At 47.8% G+C, this 19455-nt stretch overlaps 1 protein-coding gene across 2 annotated transcripts in view; it reads left to right on the plus strand.

The window, feature by feature from the left end:
- Positions 1-19455, plus strand: part of NAP1L4 (nucleosome assembly protein 1 like 4) — a 48463-nt gene that overhangs the window by 6181 nt on the left and 22827 nt on the right. For both annotated transcript variants that reach the window (XM_070457835.1, XM_070457834.1), the window contains exons 2-4: positions 12073-12103; positions 12275-12333; positions 14484-14583. In XM_070457835.1, coding sequence (XP_070313936.1) covers positions 12090-12103; positions 12275-12333; positions 14484-14583 — 173 coding nt within the window. In that variant the 5' untranslated portion in view covers positions 12073-12089. The remainder of the gene's footprint in view (positions 1-12072; positions 12104-12274; positions 12334-14483; positions 14584-19455) is intronic.

A 19455-nucleotide genomic window follows, 5' to 3' on the forward strand; every position in this document is an offset into this window, starting at 1 on the left:
GGTAGTTCTAGGCTTCTGGTACTGGGGTATTTTATTGCACTGAACAAAACAGATGAAAGACCTTGCCCTCACGTATTTCCACAGTGGGAGACAGATAGTGGTCGGTGCGTTTGAAAACAGGAGTAGAAAGAAGGAATAGGGACTTGGGTGTTTGCAGTTTGAAATAGAGGAGACCATGTTATTGACAAGGTAACAAGACCTCAGATTAAGAAAACTTTGAAATGTTTGACTCGTTCAGTTATATACAAAGAATTGCAGAGAAGAGAGAGGAGGAGGAAATTGGAGCTATAGCAATGAAGAACCACTGTGCCTCCAGTAAAAATAGACTGTTTTGGTTAAGGAAAGGAAACTTTCTTACTTTCTTTGTGAAAACGGAGGGCTTGATCTCCAGCAAACTTCTGAAGAGACAGTCTCCCCTCCTCTCTGGACAGAGGTAACTTCCTGTGTGTCTTCAGAACCTGCCTAGGAGAGGCTTCGAGTGTGAAGGGTCGCTGATGTCGGGCTGCACACAGGCAGCTCGTGAGCAGACCGTCCCTTGGCAGCGGGGAGTATTGCCTGGTCCTTGTCTTCTGCCTCGTCCTGTGCTGGACCCAGGGATGGCTGCGCTGAGCAGGTAGTTAGACCTCTGCCTCCGTGGAACTTGGTCTTCAGTGGGAAGGCAGACATGGGTCATTTGTCAGTTGCTGAGTCGTGTCCGGCTCTTTGCATCCCCATAGACTGCAGCTCGCCAGACTCCCCTGTCCTTCACCATCTCCTGGAGTTTGCTCAAGTTCATGTCCTCTGAGTCAGTGATGCCCTCTAACCATCTCATCCTCTGTCATCCTCTTCTCCTGCCCTCAATCTTTCCCAGCATCAGAGTCTCCCAGTGAGTTGGCTCTTTGCATCAGGTGACCAGAGAATTGGAGCTTCAGCTACATTGAATCATTTATCCATTCTTTTTCTAAAAAACATGCTAATAAACAGCTTCAGACATGTACAGAGGTTGTGGTTCCCCCATGCATAACTAACACTTGGTGACATAAATTAACTACTTGGCAGTCTTAGTTCATCTGTAAACATGTACTATATATGATTTTTTAAAATAATTTTTTGATCATGACAAAAGAAAAAGTGCACGTAAGATTTTCAGTCATTACACATGTTTGAAATCAGTTTGAACATAATTTTAAGACTACTTGTATGAGTTTAGGACCTGGACAATTTTTTTTAACTGCTAAGAGATTACAAGTATATTGAAGAGTTTGTTGATTTACAAAGACATTTTCTATGATTTCAACTATTTACATAAGTGATCTGATTGTTTACTCTAGGTGTGTTTTCACTTACCGGCTGGCATAGTGAATCCAACACAGTTCCTGAACTAAGGAGTGCAGTGACAGAGACTCCCCTGATCAGGCTCTGTCCAAGGGCCAGGGTTTGTGGGTGGAGGCGTTGGGATGTCTTGGGGGTAGTATACTGATTCCTTCTTGGAATAGAATGGCTTCTCTGCCCTGGGCCAGAATGTGGCCTGGTAATCCTGGAGGACTGCTCGGGCTCCACCTTAGGTGGATAGAGCGGGATCACCAGCCCTCAGACTTTCATGTGAACCCAGTGATTGTGCTGTGGGGTTCATTTGACGGCCACCCTCATTTAATAAGAATTATAGGCTCTGTTGAAATTCTAAAGTCTTACAGAAATATATGGATTACATTTAAGTTGATTTTAATCATTCAGTTATCTCATGGGAAGATATTGAAGACCTTTGACTTAAGATAGGTCATACATGTATAAACAGGTTTGGTTATGTGAGGGGCGACCATATTCCCCAGTTCACACCTTGTCTCTTGACAGTGGTCCAGTTTGAAATTATGGAATTACTCTCTATGGGCTAAATGTTTTCAGTTAAAAATTAAGAATTTAAAGTTATATTGAATAATTTGCAACCAAAATGTTTTCCCTTATGAAAAGTTTGGGGTAAAAAAATAAGTTTAATCCATAAATAGAATTGTGAGGTGTCTTATATAAATAGCAGAATATTCATTTATGTAATCATGGAAATTTGCATGCCAATCCAGATTTAGAGTTAGAGGCTCAAGGTTTTTGTTTGACCCTGGAAGGGAAACAATAGCTGTTTTTTTTGAAATTTTAGAATATTCTATTGCCTGGTATTCTTTTCGTATTTCAACTTAATTGCCTTTTAAAAGTAAGAGATCCTTTTGATGAGGTTTGGATCTGTGTTTTCATAAAATTAATATTAAACTGAGTATGCTAACATTTAAAACAAATGGATGGTTATACTTCTTAAACCTGCAAATTTGGTAATTCCTTATAAGTTTCTATTTTAAGAAAGTTTATATTAAAATAGTGGTGGTGAGGCTTGACTAACTGAACTGCCACGTGTTTGTGATGTGTCACTATACTAGGTTATCGTTTCTTAGATAAGGGTAGTCATGTTTACAGTGCCCCGGTTTGTAGGTTTTGTGGCAAGGGAAAAGTAGGATCTAACAACAGTTAGTGGCTGTAACAGCCGAGAAGGCTTGGAGTAGATCACGTCCTGGGCGCTTCTGTGCTGCGCCCCCCTTCACGGCTGCCTCTCAGGTAGGCCCTGCTTATGGGTGTTGAAGCTGAGGTTGCGCAGCTAGGAAATGATGGCAGCGGTTTTCAAACCCAGGCCAAACCAGATTACTGTCTGTGTGCTTTGTGTTCAGTGTTGAGTTCTGGCTTGGTGTTGTTTTGACCTTGAAGTATTTTCCATTTTTTAAACTCATTGTCTGTTTTTCTTTCCTTGATTTAGCACCTTCTCAGGGTACGGGGAATGTTCTGTTGTGTTTAATTTTAACTGCTTTGTCATCGCGTCACCCGGAATAGGATGTCTGTATCAGTCTGGTGTCACGTTGGAGTGGTGGCGTCCTGTGGGGAGGTGAACCTCTTTGACCTCTGTCCTGCAGGAGGGCGTTTGTCCATTACCAGATGTTTATCGTCGGCTGCCGTTTCAGTCCTTGAGACTGCTGCACGGTGAGCAGGACCGGGGGCGTGTTTCGCACTGTTTGTGGACGGGGGTGTCTTGGGGTGCTGCTGCAGTGCTGGCCCCGACCCTGACTGGGCAGGGGATTGTCACCTGTTCCAACAGTGCAGCAGCCGGTTGAAATGAGCGGTGGGAGTGGCAGCAGGAAGTGAAGTGGGCGGTGGAGGTGGTGGGGAAAGGCCACCAGCGTCTGAATTGGAAATCTGCAAGGATGTTCATCTGAAATGGAATCAAAGGATACGAATGGGAAACTCGTGCTTGCGCCCTCAGGAAGATGACGGTTCCAGACTATGAGACCGACTTCCCGAAATTGCCAGTTCGCAGAAGATTGAGCCTTGTGCTCTAACCAGCCGGCATCTGCCAGCATTCTCTGTCCATCTTCGGTCAGGGAGCTTGCTGCACGGCTCCTCGCCGGATTTTCCCCTCTTGCACTCTGTGCCCACAGAAGCAGCCTGCCCTCAACCTGCAGACTCACCTGTCGCTCACTTGAGTTTGTGTGTTCCACATGCAGTTCTGCTCTCGCAAATAAACTCGGTTTCTGGTAACTTGAGCTGGCCTCAGTTTGCCTCCTTTCTTGTAGGTTGTCATTGCATGGTGTGAGATGTGGGCTCCAGAGGAGGCACCCGCCAAGAAATGACCCCTTCCAGTGAGCAGGGGACCCCAGCGAGCCCTAGGTGCCCTTCCTCCCGCAGGCTGCCGTGACTTCATCTGGGAAGTCTCCCCTCGGACCCCAAGCCCCTCCTTTTGGATGAACACTCTGACTGTATTTGGGGTCTGGGTAGGGACAGGTTGTCTGGTGAGTGCTGTTTCATTCTGAATCCAACAGCGGGATCCCAGTCATCTGAAGGTTCTAAAGGCGGCCCCTTCAGGAACTCGGATGTGTTTAAGGGTCTCCACTTACAAATGTGCGGATTTTTAACTGAATGGATCAGTCTTACTAAGGATAACGGAATTCCAAGGAACCTTTGCCCTCCCCAAATTTGTTTTTCTCCAAGTTAGAAAACCGCAGCTACCAGGTTGAACCATCCACATGGAGTCATTTCTGTACTTGTTCTCTGGAGCCTTCTAAGTGTGTTCAGGATCATACAATTGCCTCCTTACCAAACACTGTTTCCAGATGGAACCTGGTACACAACGGGAGGTGGGTTTGCAAGACGTCAGAGGCCTCTTCCTTGGTGTGAGCTGAGGTCCTTCCTACCCTTGCTCCTCCGTCTCCTCTGTATCTCTCTGCTTAGTCCCTCAGTCGTGTCCGGCTGTTTGCGGCCCCACGGACTGTAGCCCACCAGGCTCCTCTGTCTGTGGGATTTTCCAGGCAAGAATACTGGAGTGGGTTGCCATTTCCTTCTCCAGTATCTCTCTCTGCTGCCTCCTTATCCTCCCCGCCCCTTACCCGAACTTCGTTTCTTTCTTGTCACTGAAACCTCATCAGCCAAGCCCATTAAAACTTTCCCTTTCAAAATCAGACCTGAGGATCCTACTAAATCATAGCAGGTTTCCTCCACCCCATGGGCAAAGGTCAAGCTTAGGGCTGCATGGACTTTCCCAAGGTAACGCATCCTCATAGACCTGGGGATGAGTTCAGTCCTGTAACCCCGATTTGCCAGCCTGGTCCCTCCGGCCTGTGTCAGTCAGTCCGTATGCTTGTCTCAGATAAGTTAGGCCTAATGCTGGACCAAGGCAACCAGCTGAGAAAACCCTGAGCAATCCCTGAAGCTTAAACAAAACCAACCAGTGGCCCTTTGATGTGACCGAGCTGCGGTACAGCTGAAAACCTGCACGGAGCCTGGAGCCGGCCCCCAGTCCCTGGGCTGGAGTGCGAGGCAGGTGTGCACCCAGAGGCCCGCCGTGTCCGTCCGCAGCTGTTATGGTAGGCTCCACGTTGTTCTCAGGGCTAAGTCAGGCTTTTCTACCGATGCTGAGTCCACAGAGGTGGCTTCTAATTCCGTGTTTGTAAGTGACCTAACCAGAGACCTGTTGGAACAACCTGTATAGAATTGGAGACAGTGTCTACCTTGGTCTGTCAGTCTGGACAGTCAGTTGGCCTGGATCCCTGAAGATGACACCGAGAGAAAGACAGCTCTAGTAGATGGAGACGCATGGCCGCGGAGAACGGGTTGCTGAAATTGGAAGTTCAGACAGTGGTAACCCTCTGAGAACCCACAGCCTCAGAGGACACGCGGGCTGCCCCATCCTGCCGGTGAGGAGGCGGGGGAGACGGCCTTTCCGTGTTGGTTGGCCCAGTGCCACGCTCTCGGTGCTCAGGCCCTGGTTCTGTCCCAGACTGGGCCACGCTGGGCCACGCACGCATCCTTGTCGAGCTCGATGACCTGTCAGAAAGCTGACCGCCAGGCGGGGTGTGTCCAGGGCCTTGGGCAGCAAGCAGCATTGTGATTCCTTGCTGCCCCACCGTCTCTAACCCCCATGTGCTATTACTGGTGTTCATCTCTACTGGAAGCAACTTTTTCACTGTGGGCAACTTATGTGGTGCTTGGTTTTTTTCTTTTTGTATTCCTGTTGATAAATGTAACTTCCAGCCTTTGCTTGGGAAGGACAGCAATGTACCTGGACAGTCATGCATTGGGGGCTTTGCTGAGGTTCCCTTTTCCACAGTTTGTTTTTTAAGGCATTTTTTAAAAGTTGTTTTGGCCTGTGCTGGGTCTTTGTTGCCGCTTACGGGCTTTTCCTGCTTGCAGCTAGCGGGGGCTCCTGTCCCGTGGTGCGTGGGCTTCTCGTTGTGGCCGCATCTCCTGCGGAGCTCGGGCTCTAGGCTCAGGGGCTCTAGGGGCGCAAGCTCAGTGGTCGCAGCTCGAGGGCACCGGCGCGTGGGCTAGGCCGTGGTGCGCAGGCTTCCTTGCCCTGTGGAATCTTCCCAGTCCAAGCATGGAACTCGTGTCTCCTGCATTGGCAGGTGGGTTCTTAACCTTTGGACCGCCGCGGAAGCCCTTCTCACAGGTTTTAAAGGCTTAAGTGACATACAGAGTTCTCTGGAGATACCACCTTACTGCAATGTATAGATGGTTTGCTGCTTTGCTCGCCCTCCCAAAATTTCCACAGAAAGACATTGTTCACCCGTTAAACATCTTAGCCATTAAGGGATGTAAGGTCTCAGAGGAAAAACTGCAATTTGTCCAAACACATGTTTGATATCTAGGACATTTAATCTCAGAGCAGAGAATACACCCAGATCCTGATAGACCTCAAGGCATTTAAACTCTCCGGAATCTTCAAGTGTCAGTTACGGGGTTTCCTTTGGCTAGTGGGTTATTATTGCAGTTGGATTCCAAACTTCTCTTTAATGACTGTGCCCCTATATGCCTTTTTGGGCAGGGGACGGGAAAGGGGCTTCACCATGCAATTCGCAGAATCTTAGTCCTCTGAGCAGGGATCACACCCACACCCCCAGCAGTGGAAGTGCAGAGTCTTAACCACTGGACCACCAGGGAAGTCCTGTATGCCTTTCTAAAGAGCAGTGCATCTGACCTTGTTTGGGATGACGAGGATAGTTTTGTTGTTGTTGAGTTGCTCATGTCTGACTCTTTACGACTCCATGGACTGCAGCACACCAGACTTGCTTGTCCTTCACCACCTCCCAGAGCTTGCTTAGACTATTGTCCATTGAGTTGGTGATGCCATCCAACCATCTCATCCTCTGTTGTCCTCTTCTCCTGCCCTCATCTTTCCCAGCATCAGGTCTTTTCTAATGAGTCGCTTCTTCGCATCAGGTGGCCACAAGTATTGGACCTACAGCTTCATCATCAGTCCTTCCAATGAATATTCAGGGTTGATGTCTTTTAGGATTAAGTGGTTTGATCTTGCAATCCAAGGGACTCTGAAGAGTCTTCTCCAACATGACAGTTGGCCTTTGAAGGAAAGTTTAATAAATCCACCAAACCTTGGATACACAGATTATCAACTACCCCTTTTCCTTATTGTATGTGAGAAGGAAGGGAATGCCCTCATGATATTTATCCAAAACTGACCCCTGGGTTACTGCCGCCCACAGTTAGATCCTGGCCTGAGGATATCACATGTCTTAGAGCGGTGCCTGCTGCTGCCCTCTTATCAAAGGCTGCCGTCTTTGCATCTGAGACTACTGAGGCTGTGTGGAGTTCCCCCTCCACGCCACACCTTTCCGCAGGCCATGTTACCCTCTGAAGTCTTCTCGGTCTCTGCGTGCCTCACTCTCACTCACTGTGACAGCCTCAGCCTGCTCCCCATCTCCCCTCCTCCTCTGGTGAAGTTCCTGTGACTTGACTTTGGTGGTGTCATAGTGACACCTCATAACTTACTTACAAGAAATCTCCTAAATGAGTCTTGCTCTTGCATAGTTTGCTAACTAACGGTTCCTAACTGAAGCATGAAGGTGGTAAATTCTGTGCTGGGTGTGTGAGATTCTTGAGACTGCATCCTTACCTTTGGATGCTTCAGCTCAACGAGCTGAATCACACTGGTGTACCTCGTGTGTTGGGCTTCAGAGATACTGTGTTGTTTATAAGTTGAATATTTGTGACAACCCTATGTCAGCACGACAGTTGATGGCATTTTCCTAACAGCATTGGCTCACTTCATGTGTCTGTGACATTTTGTAATTCTCACAGTATTATTTTATTTGTTATGGTGATCTGTGATCAGAGATGTTTGATGTTAACACTTGCTGAAGATTGAGGTGATGGTTACCATATTTTTAGCAGTTAAGTATTTTTAAATTAAGGTATGTGTTATGCTAGAAAATGTTCAAAATTGGCAAAAACCACTACAATATTGTAAAGTAATTAGCCTCCAGTTAAAATAAATTAAAAAAAAAAGAATGTTCAAACTACTGTTCACTTGCACTCATTTCATATGCCAGCAAGATTATGCTCAAAATCCTTCTAGCCAGGCTTCAGCAGTACATAACTGAGACCTTCTGGGTGTACAAGCTGGAAGGGCAGAGAACCAGAGATCAAGTTGCCAACATCTGCTGGACCATAGAAAAAGCAAGGGACTTCCAAACAACATCTGCCTCTGCTTCATTAACTATGCTAAGGCCTTTGTGTGGATCATAACATACTGTGGAATATTCTTAATGAGATGGGAATACCAGACCACTACCTGCCTCCTGAGAAATCTGTATGCAGGTCAAGAAGCAGCGGTTAAAACCAGACACGGAACCACAGACTGGGAAAGGAGTGTGCCAAGGCTGTATATTGTCACCCTACTTTTTTAACTTATATGCAGAATGCATCATGCGAAATGCTGGGCTGGATGAAGCACAAGCTGGAAAAAGATTGCCAGGAGAAATATCAATAACTTCAGATATGCAGATGACACGACCCTTATGGCAGAAATCGAAGAGGAACTAAAGAGCCTCTTGATGAAGGTGCAAGAAGAGTGAAAAGGCTGGCTTAAAACTCAACATTCAAAAACTTAAGATCGTGGCATCCAGTCCCATCACTTCATGGCAAATAGATGGGGAATATATGGAAACAGTGTCAGATTTCATTTTCTTGGGCTCCAAAATTAATGCAGACAGTGACTGCAGCCATGAAATTAAAAGACGCTTGCTCCTTGGAAGAACAGCTATGACAAACCTAGACAGTGTATTAAAAAGCAGAGACATCACTTCGCTGACAGGTCTGTATAGTCAAAGCTGTGGTTTTCCCTGTGGTCATGTGTGGATGTGAGCGCTGGACCATAAAGAAGGCTGAGCACCGAAGAATTGATGCTTTTGAACTGTGGTGTTGGAGAGGCGCTTGGACTGCAAGGAGATCCAACCAGTCCATCCTAAAGGAGATCAGTCCTGAATATTCATTGGAAGGACTGATGCTGAAGCTGCAGTCCTTTGGCCACCTGATGCAAGGAGCTAACTCATGGGAAAAGACCCTGATGCTGGGGAAGATTGAAGACAGGAGGAGAAGGGGGCGACAGGATGAGATGGGATGACGGAGAGGATGGGATCTACCAAGGGCTTGTTCTCGTGGGGCGGAGCAGCTGAACTTGGAAAGGTAATTAGGATTCTTCTGATTCACACCTTTTACTTTTAATGCTTGTGTCAGAGCTTTTCAATATCAACAGACCCATGTAGACAGCCTAACAGAAGTTGTCTTTGAAAACTACCCAGCCCCAAACCCCCACACTGCATAGCGTGGGGGATCCTGTGGCTGGCTAGAGGAAGAAGGCTCTTTTTATGTTAACAAATGAGGGAAAGGAACACAGGAACTAAAAGCGATGAAAGATAATAACACTGCCATCTGAAACGGGCCGGGCCTCTGGGACCTGGGTCGTTTTTGACCTCTTAAGTATAGGCAGCAGGGGAAACAGGTTGAGAAGTTTATTTCAGTTAGTAGCCTTAAGTGCAGTTTGGCCATGGGTGTAATCCATATAGGTAAATTTCTGTTTTGTAGCAGCAGTCTTTCTCCTAGGTGTATGTACAAAGTAAAATTATTTTTTCCCATCTGTAGCTACAAAGTAAAGGCATGTCCTGAAGCTCAACTGACCACGGGAACTGAAGTGACAATATCAGAGGAACATAACCGTTCTCAGTTGTTCTGTTGTTTAAATGAGGCCACGTATCTGCTTGCCATGGGGTGAAATCTCTGGGGTCCTCTTCAGCTCGGAGGGACACAGTGTCCACTTGTTGGCCAATAGTGCCTCTGACCTGACCGAGCGAGATGCCCACATGGTAAGGCTGACCTTCACTTTGCTTTCTCTGCAAGTCTGATCCAAAGGAGGAGTGTGAGAGGAGTTTACTTTCAAATGGAGCCGAAAGTTGTGAGATGGAGAATCTCATGGGCCTGCTCCTCAGAAAACGAAGTCAGGATGATGGGGCTAGTTTCAGTGAGCGTTTATCATCTAGCCCATCGGAGCAGCCCACCCAAGTCTGGAGCATGCTCCCCTGTAGCTCCCTTGAGCACCTGTGTCCCGAGCTGCGGTTCCCCTGCTCTTCCTGGAACAGACTGTTTCTGGTGACTCGAGCCCGCCTCAGTTTACCTCCTTCTAGGCTGACAGAAACACACCGTGCTAGCCACGTGACCTGGGGTCAGGCACCTCCCCTTTCCCTTCCTCAGCGCCCTCCTCTGTGTCCTGGGGTACGCCTCCCTGCTGGAGTCCATGTGGGGAGCTGCCTTACACAGGCCGGCGCCAGCCGGAAGGACTTGGCATCAGGGGTGTGGCCTGATGGGGTGGTGAAAGGGACCCTGTCTGTCAAGCTGGCAGTTAGGCTGCTGGAGCAGAGAGCAGGCGCTGTGTGTGGTCAGCACAGAAGGTGCCGGTGCGTGTGTGTGTTAGGCAGTGGAGGGTAGCCAAGTCATCGTTGGTGTCAGTGAGTAACCAGCTTGGCAGCAGGTATCAGAATCCATTCCTAGTCTTTGGCCCAGGAATCCTGCAGTCACACTCTCCTGTTGCTCTGGGGAGGGGGGAGCCCTGTACACTGAGATGTCTTCGTGTGGACACTACCAGAGGCACATCCTGGGGAAAGGCTTTGGTATTTTAGCAGCTGGTAAGAGCCAAGTGTGCTAGCTTCTACAGTGCTGTCATCAGATGTCGTTTTGAAGACTACCTGTCTCATGTTTTGCATTTATAGTATGTGAAACGGCAGAATATAAGCCTGGGAATCACCCGGGTGTAGCCGCATGCATGTGGCCGACTCTAGGGGAGCTGAGCTGGGAAGCATGGGGATTCGGGCTTCTGTGTCAGGTGACTTTGGACTCAGCAGGAGGTGATGGGGACCCTTGGAGAGTGTTTTTCCACTGCTGGTTTTCATTTGCTTAAATCATTTAGCTTTTTGAAAAAGATAATGTAACATTTATGTACTATTTTCAAATCTTAAAATAGTTGGTAGTAGTTTAGTTGCTCAGTCATGTCCGACTTTTGCGACCCTGTGGACCCAGGCCACAGGCCAGGCTCATCTGTCCCTAGGAGTTTCCAGGCAAGAATACTGGAGTGGGTTGCCATTTCTTTTTCCAGGTGATATTCCTGACCCAGGGATCGAACCCAGGTCTCCTGCATTGCAGGCAGATTCTTTGCTGACTGAGCTACCAATAGTTAGCATGTTTTATTTTGAAACAAGATGCAGTTAAAATAGTTGTAGCTCATAAATTCCAACTGGAGCTATTTTTCCTAACTAGGAAGGGTTATTGTTCTCTTTGCCCCCAGGGCACTGATTAAGGGGTTTCTGCTTTGTTCAGATGCCCAGGAAGGAGGCATCCACCAGCTGTCAGCCTGAAAACGCTCCTCAGGGTGGGGGGGGGGGGGGGGCGGCGCGCTACACCTAGGATTAAGGAGGCTTGATCACCAAGCCTGACTCTTTTCACCTGTGCATTTGGATAGGGTTAGTATCACGGTCTCTAAGGAGCAGATGTCTTGGAGCCCGCCTTTTGTGGGTGGACAGCCCCCTGATCTGGGGATAGTCTTTGTTTTATGTCTCTTGTAAGAGTGGGTCATACTGACCGTGTCACACGCCGCATCCTCAGTGTAGAAGTCGTGGGTTCAGTCCCGGGTATTTTCAGTTTTGTGACTCTGAGGAAGTTCCTCAGCCTTTTTATGCCTATAGTGGTGGTACCTATTCTACAGAGTGGTTCTGAGACCATCCGAAATAAATGTGCCTTGCTAGGAAAAAAAAAAAAAGACCATACGGAATAAACAAAATTTTAAACTCATCATGTGAGTTAGTTTTAAAAACAATATGAACACCAGTAAATGTTTGGAATTTCTCTAAAATAATTGACCTACCACAAGTAAGTGTTTCTGTTTCTAAAACTTGCTATAAACACAAGTTAAAATTGATTAATTGTCATTATTCCGAAATCTGGTCATTTTAGTGCCAATAAGAGAAATGTTTTATGAGCAAAATATGCTTGCGCTGAAAGGCATGTAGTTAGTATAATTTGATGAGTTTTGACAACTGTATGTATCCAGGTAACCAGTACCCCATTCAAGGTCTGGAACATTCCCAGCACCCCAGAGCATTCCCTCCTGCCCCTCCTTGGGAAGTCCTCATCCTCATCTCAGAAAATCACTGCCAGAAGAATGCATATGAAATGTTTTTGTTTGTGAATATTTAGTAATATTCATTCTTTTTTAATTTGTAGGAGATAAAGACATTCAGATGGCAGATAACAGGTAAGGCAGAATGGACTCTGCTTACTAGAGTGTACATTTTAGTTGGTGAGCCGAAGCCAAGTGTCATCAGATGCTCCAACTGACAATGGCTCTTGTTAGATCAGAAAAATGGCCCATGTTGTCTGTCTTGAAACTTTGTGGAGACTAATACTTTTAAATATATGATCTTAGTTTTTCAGATGGGGTTCCTTCAGATTCCTTGGAAGCTGCTAAAAATGCAAGTAACACAGGTTAGTGCTGCGTGTGGGAGGGTGAGCCGCAGGGGGACTTGCATGCAGAGCGGGGGCACCTTCTCTTGAACCTTTCAGTAAAATAGAACAAGGAGTCAAGTTCTGGGTTGCTGTGCTTCAGAAGCTTTAGCAGAGTTAGGATGATTAAAATGAAGACCAGCGCTTCACTCAGGCCCCGCAGAAGTCAGGCGCCCAGCGGGCGAGCACAGGCACTCTGCCACCTGGGCCTCTTCTGCTGCCCACCCCGCCCCCACCCGGTTATTCAGAAGCAAGTCCCAGATAACAGGAATTCCTAATGTGTTACTTTTTCTCCGTTTTTGGCCTGTATATCTCTACTTGTTTCTTCCTTAGAACCATCTGAAAGTATATTGTGGATATTCTGGCTCTTTTCTTAAAACAAGTTAGTGTAAATTTCCTAAAAACTATTAACAGGATAAATTCTAACCACAATGCCATTACTGCAAGCAAGAAAGTCAGTGTTGATCCAGGGCCTTAGTTAATGTACAGTCCTGTTCCTGTCTCCTGGCTTTCTCAGCAGTTCTTACACCACCGTCCCCCACGCCCACATCCAGGCTGTCATAGGACTGCATGTCGAGTTGAATTCTGCCCCTCGTATTCTAGAATTATCCCCACCTATTGACCCTTCCGGCAGGTACACACACAGGCTGTGGGCCCCAGCTGCTGTGCGGAATGCCCACACTCTGGGCAGGTCTGGTGGTTCTCTCTCCATTAGATTCAGAGTAAATGTTGGCAAGATGAGTGCATAGGCGACCCAGTGGGGTATAAGTACAGCTTGGCAGGGGTGTTGACTGGGGAAGCCAGCATCTGCCAGTCTCTCCACTGATGGGCCTTGTAGTCAGCAAGCTGTCGGACACCACGTTCTATGGGCCTCTTGTGTTCCTGAGACGCTCGCGTGGCGATTCGGACCCCATTGATGGTCCTAGCTGGATCGGGGATGACCCTGGTGGTCAGCAGAGGGTGTTTCCTGTTTGTGTCAATCTGACTGACTGATAACATCCATGAAAGAAGTACTTCCCGCTCTCCCTTTCTAGCATTACTATAGACTCCTGGGTCTGCTTTTTATTCGGTGTTCTATTATTTGCCACCTTCGTTCTTGGTGTGCAGGTCGTCCCGTGTGGCCCGTGGAGGCCCCTTAAAGCTGGCGTCTGGGTCCCTGTGCTTCGCCTCGTCTGTTTTGGGTTCCCTCTACTTTTGTGGCATGGAGATGTTCCGTTGTCTCTTGAGCTTTCCTTGCCCCAGACCTGAAGTCTACATTTACTCAGGGAGCCCTGTGTCTTTAGTGGGAGAGAGATTTAGAAACCAGAATATACGAGTTGGCCTTTTGGTGGCTGGAGCTAGAACTGTGAGTTTGTGTGTAGTGTTTACATGCTGTGCATGTATGCAGTTCTACACAGACACAATCACATGCATTTTATATGCACACACAGTGCTTCATGTTAGCCATTGTACTTGTGGCTCAGTGGCAGAACTGAGTGCCTCCTGCTGTATTCAGCTTGCCTCGTCACTGTCTTACCAAAGGGTGGGCAGCGCTGTCGGCCTGTGCTTGCTTTTGAGTCAGGTGGGGACTCAGACTCTGGGTTTCTGTCCGGCGTTGCAGAAGGCTAGTCGGTTCAGTGCAGGGCGTGCTCCGTGAGCCAGGGCTGTGCCGGCCCCAGGAGGGCTGATGGCCCTCAGGGTCCTCTGTTCATCGGGGGTCAGCACAGCGTGTGTGTGACTGTGGTGACCATGTCCTCGCTGGGAGGTGGGGGCTTCCACCGCTCAGGTGAGGGGCAGGACCCTCAGGTGCCCTGTGTAGATCCATAGCCATCCACTTGGGTGACTAACGCAGACTGTGCCTTTAAAAATAACTTGCTCTGACAGTTTTCACCTTCCTTTTTCACAGTTGTGTATTCTGTAGTATTTTGTTGTTCAGTCACTCAGTTGTGTCTGACTTTCTGCAACCCCATGGACTGTAACCTTCCAGGCTCTTCTGTCCATGGGATTTCCCAGGCAAGAATACTGGAGTAGGTAGCCATTTCCTTCTCCAGAAATATAAGTATTTTTGAAAAAAATGTTTTTAAATGTTGGCTGTTGTGTGGTGGGTGTATGTTACGTTTTTTTGGCTTTGTCTTTTTTTTAACTCTTAACAGAAAAGCTCACAGATCAGGTAATGCAGAATCCTCAAGTTCTGGCCGCTTTGCAGGAACGACTTGACAATGTCTCCCACACTCCTTCAAGCTACATCGAGACGTAAGTATGCCCCGAACGAGACTTGATGCAGCTTTAAGAAAGAAAGAAAGAAAGAAAACTCTTTGGGTTGTTTAGATTAGTAATGAGTATGTTTTCATTCAGCAGACCTTGCCTGCTGTGAGAACAGGCTCTGAGGCCCCAGAGATGAGTGCAGGGTTGAAGCCTAGCGGAGGACACAGGCCTGCAGCGAGGGTGCTTTGGCGAGTCGGGCTCCCTGGGCCGTCCTGGGGCCTCGAGAGGACTTCACGGGTCACCTGCGCGGGGAGGGCCGGAGGGGGGCCCAGGGAACCAGTCCTGCCTGCTTGGCTCCGCCAGCCTGTGGCACCGGGCGTGGCTTACTCGGGCAGGCTCTGTCCTGGGCGTGTGGGGTACCTGCACGGGGAGTCTCCGGACGCCCTTCTCAGGGCCTGGCTGTCTTCCTGGGCTTCTCTCCTGTGGCCAGGACAGGGCTGGGCCTCTGTGTCCACCCTCTCCACGGGCGCCCCACGCAGGACGGGGTGATGTCACAGGGAGGGCATGCTGGGGGTCTGCTCTGCCCAGAGAAAGGGTGTTGCAGGAGATGCGCCCGTGGGAGGGGCTCTGTGAGGGCCTGCAGACTGGACCGGCTGTGTGTGTGTGTGTGCTGGGGGTGCCCTGGGGGGATGTGTCTGTCTGTGTGTGCGCGCGCGCGCGCCCTGCGGCTGAGCTGGGAAACAGGCGAGAAGTTGGGCTTCTCGCTTCCCGCTGCAGACTCTGGGTGCGTGGGGGGCGTTGGCTGAGGGGGGCGGGAGCGGTAGGAGGTTCTGTGCGGTGGAACTCGCCCCCGTTGCGCGCTGTGAGCGACGTGCCTGCCGTGGGAGGAGAGGGCTGTGCGGTCGCTGCTGCTGGGAGGCAAGCTGGGAAGGGTGTCGCGTCCAGCTGGCTTAGAGTCCTGTATTAGTTTTACTCCATTAAGTAGATTTGAAAGTTGCGAAGTGACTTTTTAAGTTGTATGATTAGTGTAGAAGAGAAGCGCAGATGTTAATGTGTTTAGTGTCATTAAATTCCTGCTCTGCTTTCTCCCGTCGTCTTGCTTGCAGCCGTTCTGGGTGTTTTCTGTGGTTGGGAGCCTTGGGTGCAGCACCTCCGTCCACACTGCACTTGCCTGGGTATGGTTGTCTCTCAAGACGGGGCTCTCTGTGATCGAGGCTGTCCGAGGACACTTGGCCCTCCGTATCTGCAGATTTAGCCAACGGAGGATCAAACATATTGGGGGACAGAGTTTTTCCAGGAAGTTACAGAAAGCAGAACTATTTATACAGCGTTCACATTGTATTTACAGTATATGGAAAAACATGCTTAGGTTCCATGCCACACACTGCTCTTTGATACACGAGGGACTTGAGTGGATTTTGATATCCACTGATTAGACCCCTTGACGGCTGCACTTTCTGAACAGTGCCGTGTTGAGAGCTGCCTGGACTGTGTGCTCTTAGACTGATGCCTGCCCTGCCCTTGGAGGAGGATGCGGGGCAGGACCCAGGGCCACCAGAGGGGGCTGTGCGCATCTTTGAGGGGCCCAGGAGTCTGCTGTTTTTTTTTTTCCGGTTGTGGCTAAGGGCTTTGGGTTAAACACATAATTTTGATGGATTTAAAATGGCTTTGTTTTTCTCTTATGATTTATGAAAGTAAGGCATACAAATGAAAACACTTTTTAGAAGGTGAAAGGTGTCAAAGGGCTAGGGAGCTCGTGTGCTCTGACTCTGGGGCCGCGTGCACGCCGCGTCCCTGTCGTCTCTGGTTTCTGTTTGCTGTGTTGGTCGGAGCACTGATTCTCTGAGAACACGGTGTACACCGGCCCTGTTTTAATCCTTTTCATCTTATCCCTGTTCCCAGTCTTTAACTTTTACATCAGCGGTCATCCAGTCCTTAAATATTTGTTTTCTTAGACTAAATTCTGAGAAGTTGAGGCAAAGGATATTTTCAGGGTTCTCATTTGCCCTTAAGAAAGATGTGTCAGTAAGAGGGCCTCTGCCCTCAGCTTCATCAAACCTGGGAATTTTTTTTTTTAATTGCCAATTTGATAAAGAAAAGATAGCGGTTTTGTTTTGTTTTGATTTCCATTTCGTGGTTAGTTTATTTTCAGCTGTGTGCAAGCTTTCTCTGGTTACGGGGAGCAGGGCTTCTCTTGCTGAGGAGCACAGGTTCTAGAGTGCAGGCATGGTATCTGTGGCACGTGGACTGGATTGCCAGCGGCAGGTGGGATCTTCCCAGACTAGGGATTGGACCCGTGACCCCAGTACTGGAAGGCAGGGTCTTAACCACTGGACCACCAGGGAAGTCCAAGATAGCAATTCCTTTAAATTTAAATTCTCTTGGATAGTTTGTGAGGTTGGACGTTTCTTCCGTGTTTGATTGTGTTAGGCTGACAAAAAGTTCGATTTCTTCCATGAGATAGTGGTGGTTGTTGTTCAGCTGCCCACTCGTGTCTGACTCTTTTCAACCCCACGGACTGCAATACTCTGGGTTTCTGTGTCCTTCCTCATCTGCTGGAGCTTGCTCAAACTCCTCTCCATCGAGTCGGTGATGCCATCCAACCATCTTGTCCTCTGTCACCTGCATCTCCTCCTGTCTTCAGTCTTTCCCAGCATCAGGGTTTTTTCTAGCGAGTTGGTTCTTCACATCAGGTCGCCCAAGTATTGGAGCTTCAGCTTCAGCATCGTTCCTTTCAATGAATGTTCAGGGTTGATTTCCTTTAGGATTGACTAGTTTGATCTCCTTGCTGTCCAAGGGACTCTCAAGAGTCTTGTCCAACATCATAGTTCAAAAGCATCAATTCTTTGGTGCTCAGCCTTCTTTATGGTCCAGCTCTCCCACCCATACATGACTGCTGGAAAAACAATAACTTTGACTAGATGGACCTTTGTAGGCAAAGTAATGTCTCTGCTTTTTAGTACTCTGTCTAGGTTTGTTATACGTTTCCTTCCAAGGAGCAAGCATCTTTTAAATTCATGGCTACATCACTGTCCACAATGATTCTGGAGCCCAAGAAGAAAAAGTCTGTCACTGTTTCCATTGTTTCTCCATCTATTTGCTATGAAGTGATGGGACCAGATGCCGTGATCTTAGTTTTTAAATACTGAGTTTTAAGGCAGCTTTTTCACTCTCCTCTTTCACCTTCATCAGGAGGCTTTTTAGTTCCTCTTCGATTTCTGCCATAAGGGAAGGGTGGTGTTATCTGTATATCTGAGGTTATCGTTATTTCTCCTGGCAATCTTGATTCCAGCTTGAGATTCATCCAGCCCGGAATTTCGCATGATGTACTCTGCATATAAGTTAAATAAGCGGGGTGACAATATATGGCCTTGACATACTCCTTTCCCAATTTGGAACCAGTCCGTTGTTCTATGTCTGGTTCTAGCTGTTGCTTTTTGACCTGCATACAGATTTCTCAGGAGGCAGGTAAGGTGGACTGGTATTACCATCTCTTGAAGAATTTTCCACAGTTCGTTGTGATCCACACAGTCAAAGGCTTTGGCGTAGTCAATTAAGCAGAAGTAGATGTTTTTCTGGAATTCTCTTGCCTTTTCAGTGATCTAACGGATGTTGGCAGTTTGATCTCTGGTTCTTCTGCCTTTTCTAAATCCACCTTGAACATCGGGAAGTTCTCGGTTCATGTACTGTTGAAGCCTGGCTTGGAGAATTGTTAGCATTACTTTGCTAGCATGTGAGATGAGTGCAGTTGTGTGGTAGTTTGAATGTTCTTTGTCAGAAACACAAAAAAAAGATTTGTGCAGAATGTGGGAGGGTGCTGTGACTGATGAAACGTATCAGAAGTGGTTTCCTGCTGAGGTTTCTTCTGGATGAAACTCTGAGGTTGGGTAGACCAGTTGAAGTCGATAGTGATCAAATTGAGACGGTAACTGATTGCAGTCAACATTATACTCTACAGGAGATAGCCTGTATCAAAATATCCAAATCAAGCATTGAAAGTCATTTGCACAAGTTTGGTTATTTTAATCACTTTGATATTTAGGTTCCATGTAAGTTAAATGAAAAAAATCTTGACTGTGTTTTTGCATGTGATTCTGTACCTAAACTTAAATGGGCCTCCCTTGTAGCTCAGTCGATAAAGACTCTGCCTGCAGTGCAGGAGACCTGGGTTCTATCCGTGGGTTGGGAAGATCCCCTGGAGAAGGAAATGGCAACCCACTCCAGTATCCTTGCCCAGAAAATCTCATGGACGGAGGAGCCTGCTGGGTTGCAGTCCATGGGGTCGCAAAGAGTCGGGCACGACTGAGTGACTCACACTTCCTTACTTTACTCTACTTAAACATAATGAGAACGTTTTGTTTTTAAAATAAATTGTGATGGCCGATGAAAAGTGGATACTGTACAAGAACATGGAATGGAAGAGCTCATGGGGCAAGGGAAATGAACCCTCACCAGCCACACCACAGACCAGTCTTCACCCAGAGAAGGTGATGTAGTGTATATGGGGGTTTGGAAAGTAATCCTCTGTTAAGAGCTCCTTCTGGAAAACCAAGCAATGGATTCCAACAAGTACTGCTCCCAGTTAGACCAACTGAAGCAGCACTTGGCCGACAGTATCTGGGGTTGCCCAGGAGCAAGCACGTCACCCTTCGTCAGGTTAATGTAAGACCTTATGTTTCTCTGATGACCAGGCAAAATCTCGGCTGCGAAGTTCTGGTTCATCCACCGTGTTCACCAGACCTTGCACCTTCCGATTTCCACTTATTTTGGTCTTTACAAAATTCTTTCAATGGAAAAATTTCACTCTCCTGGAAGACTGTAAAAGGCACTTGTAACAGTTCTTTTGGCTCAAAAAGATAAAAAGCGGCTTCCCTGATGGCACAGCCCTAAAGAATCTGCCTGCCAATGCAGGAGATACGG

Source organism: Odocoileus virginianus, chromosome 28 (assembly GCF_023699985.2).
Source record: "Odocoileus virginianus isolate 20LAN1187 ecotype Illinois chromosome 28, Ovbor_1.2, whole genome shotgun sequence".
NCBI lineage: Eukaryota > Metazoa > Chordata > Mammalia > Artiodactyla > Cervidae > Odocoileus > Odocoileus virginianus.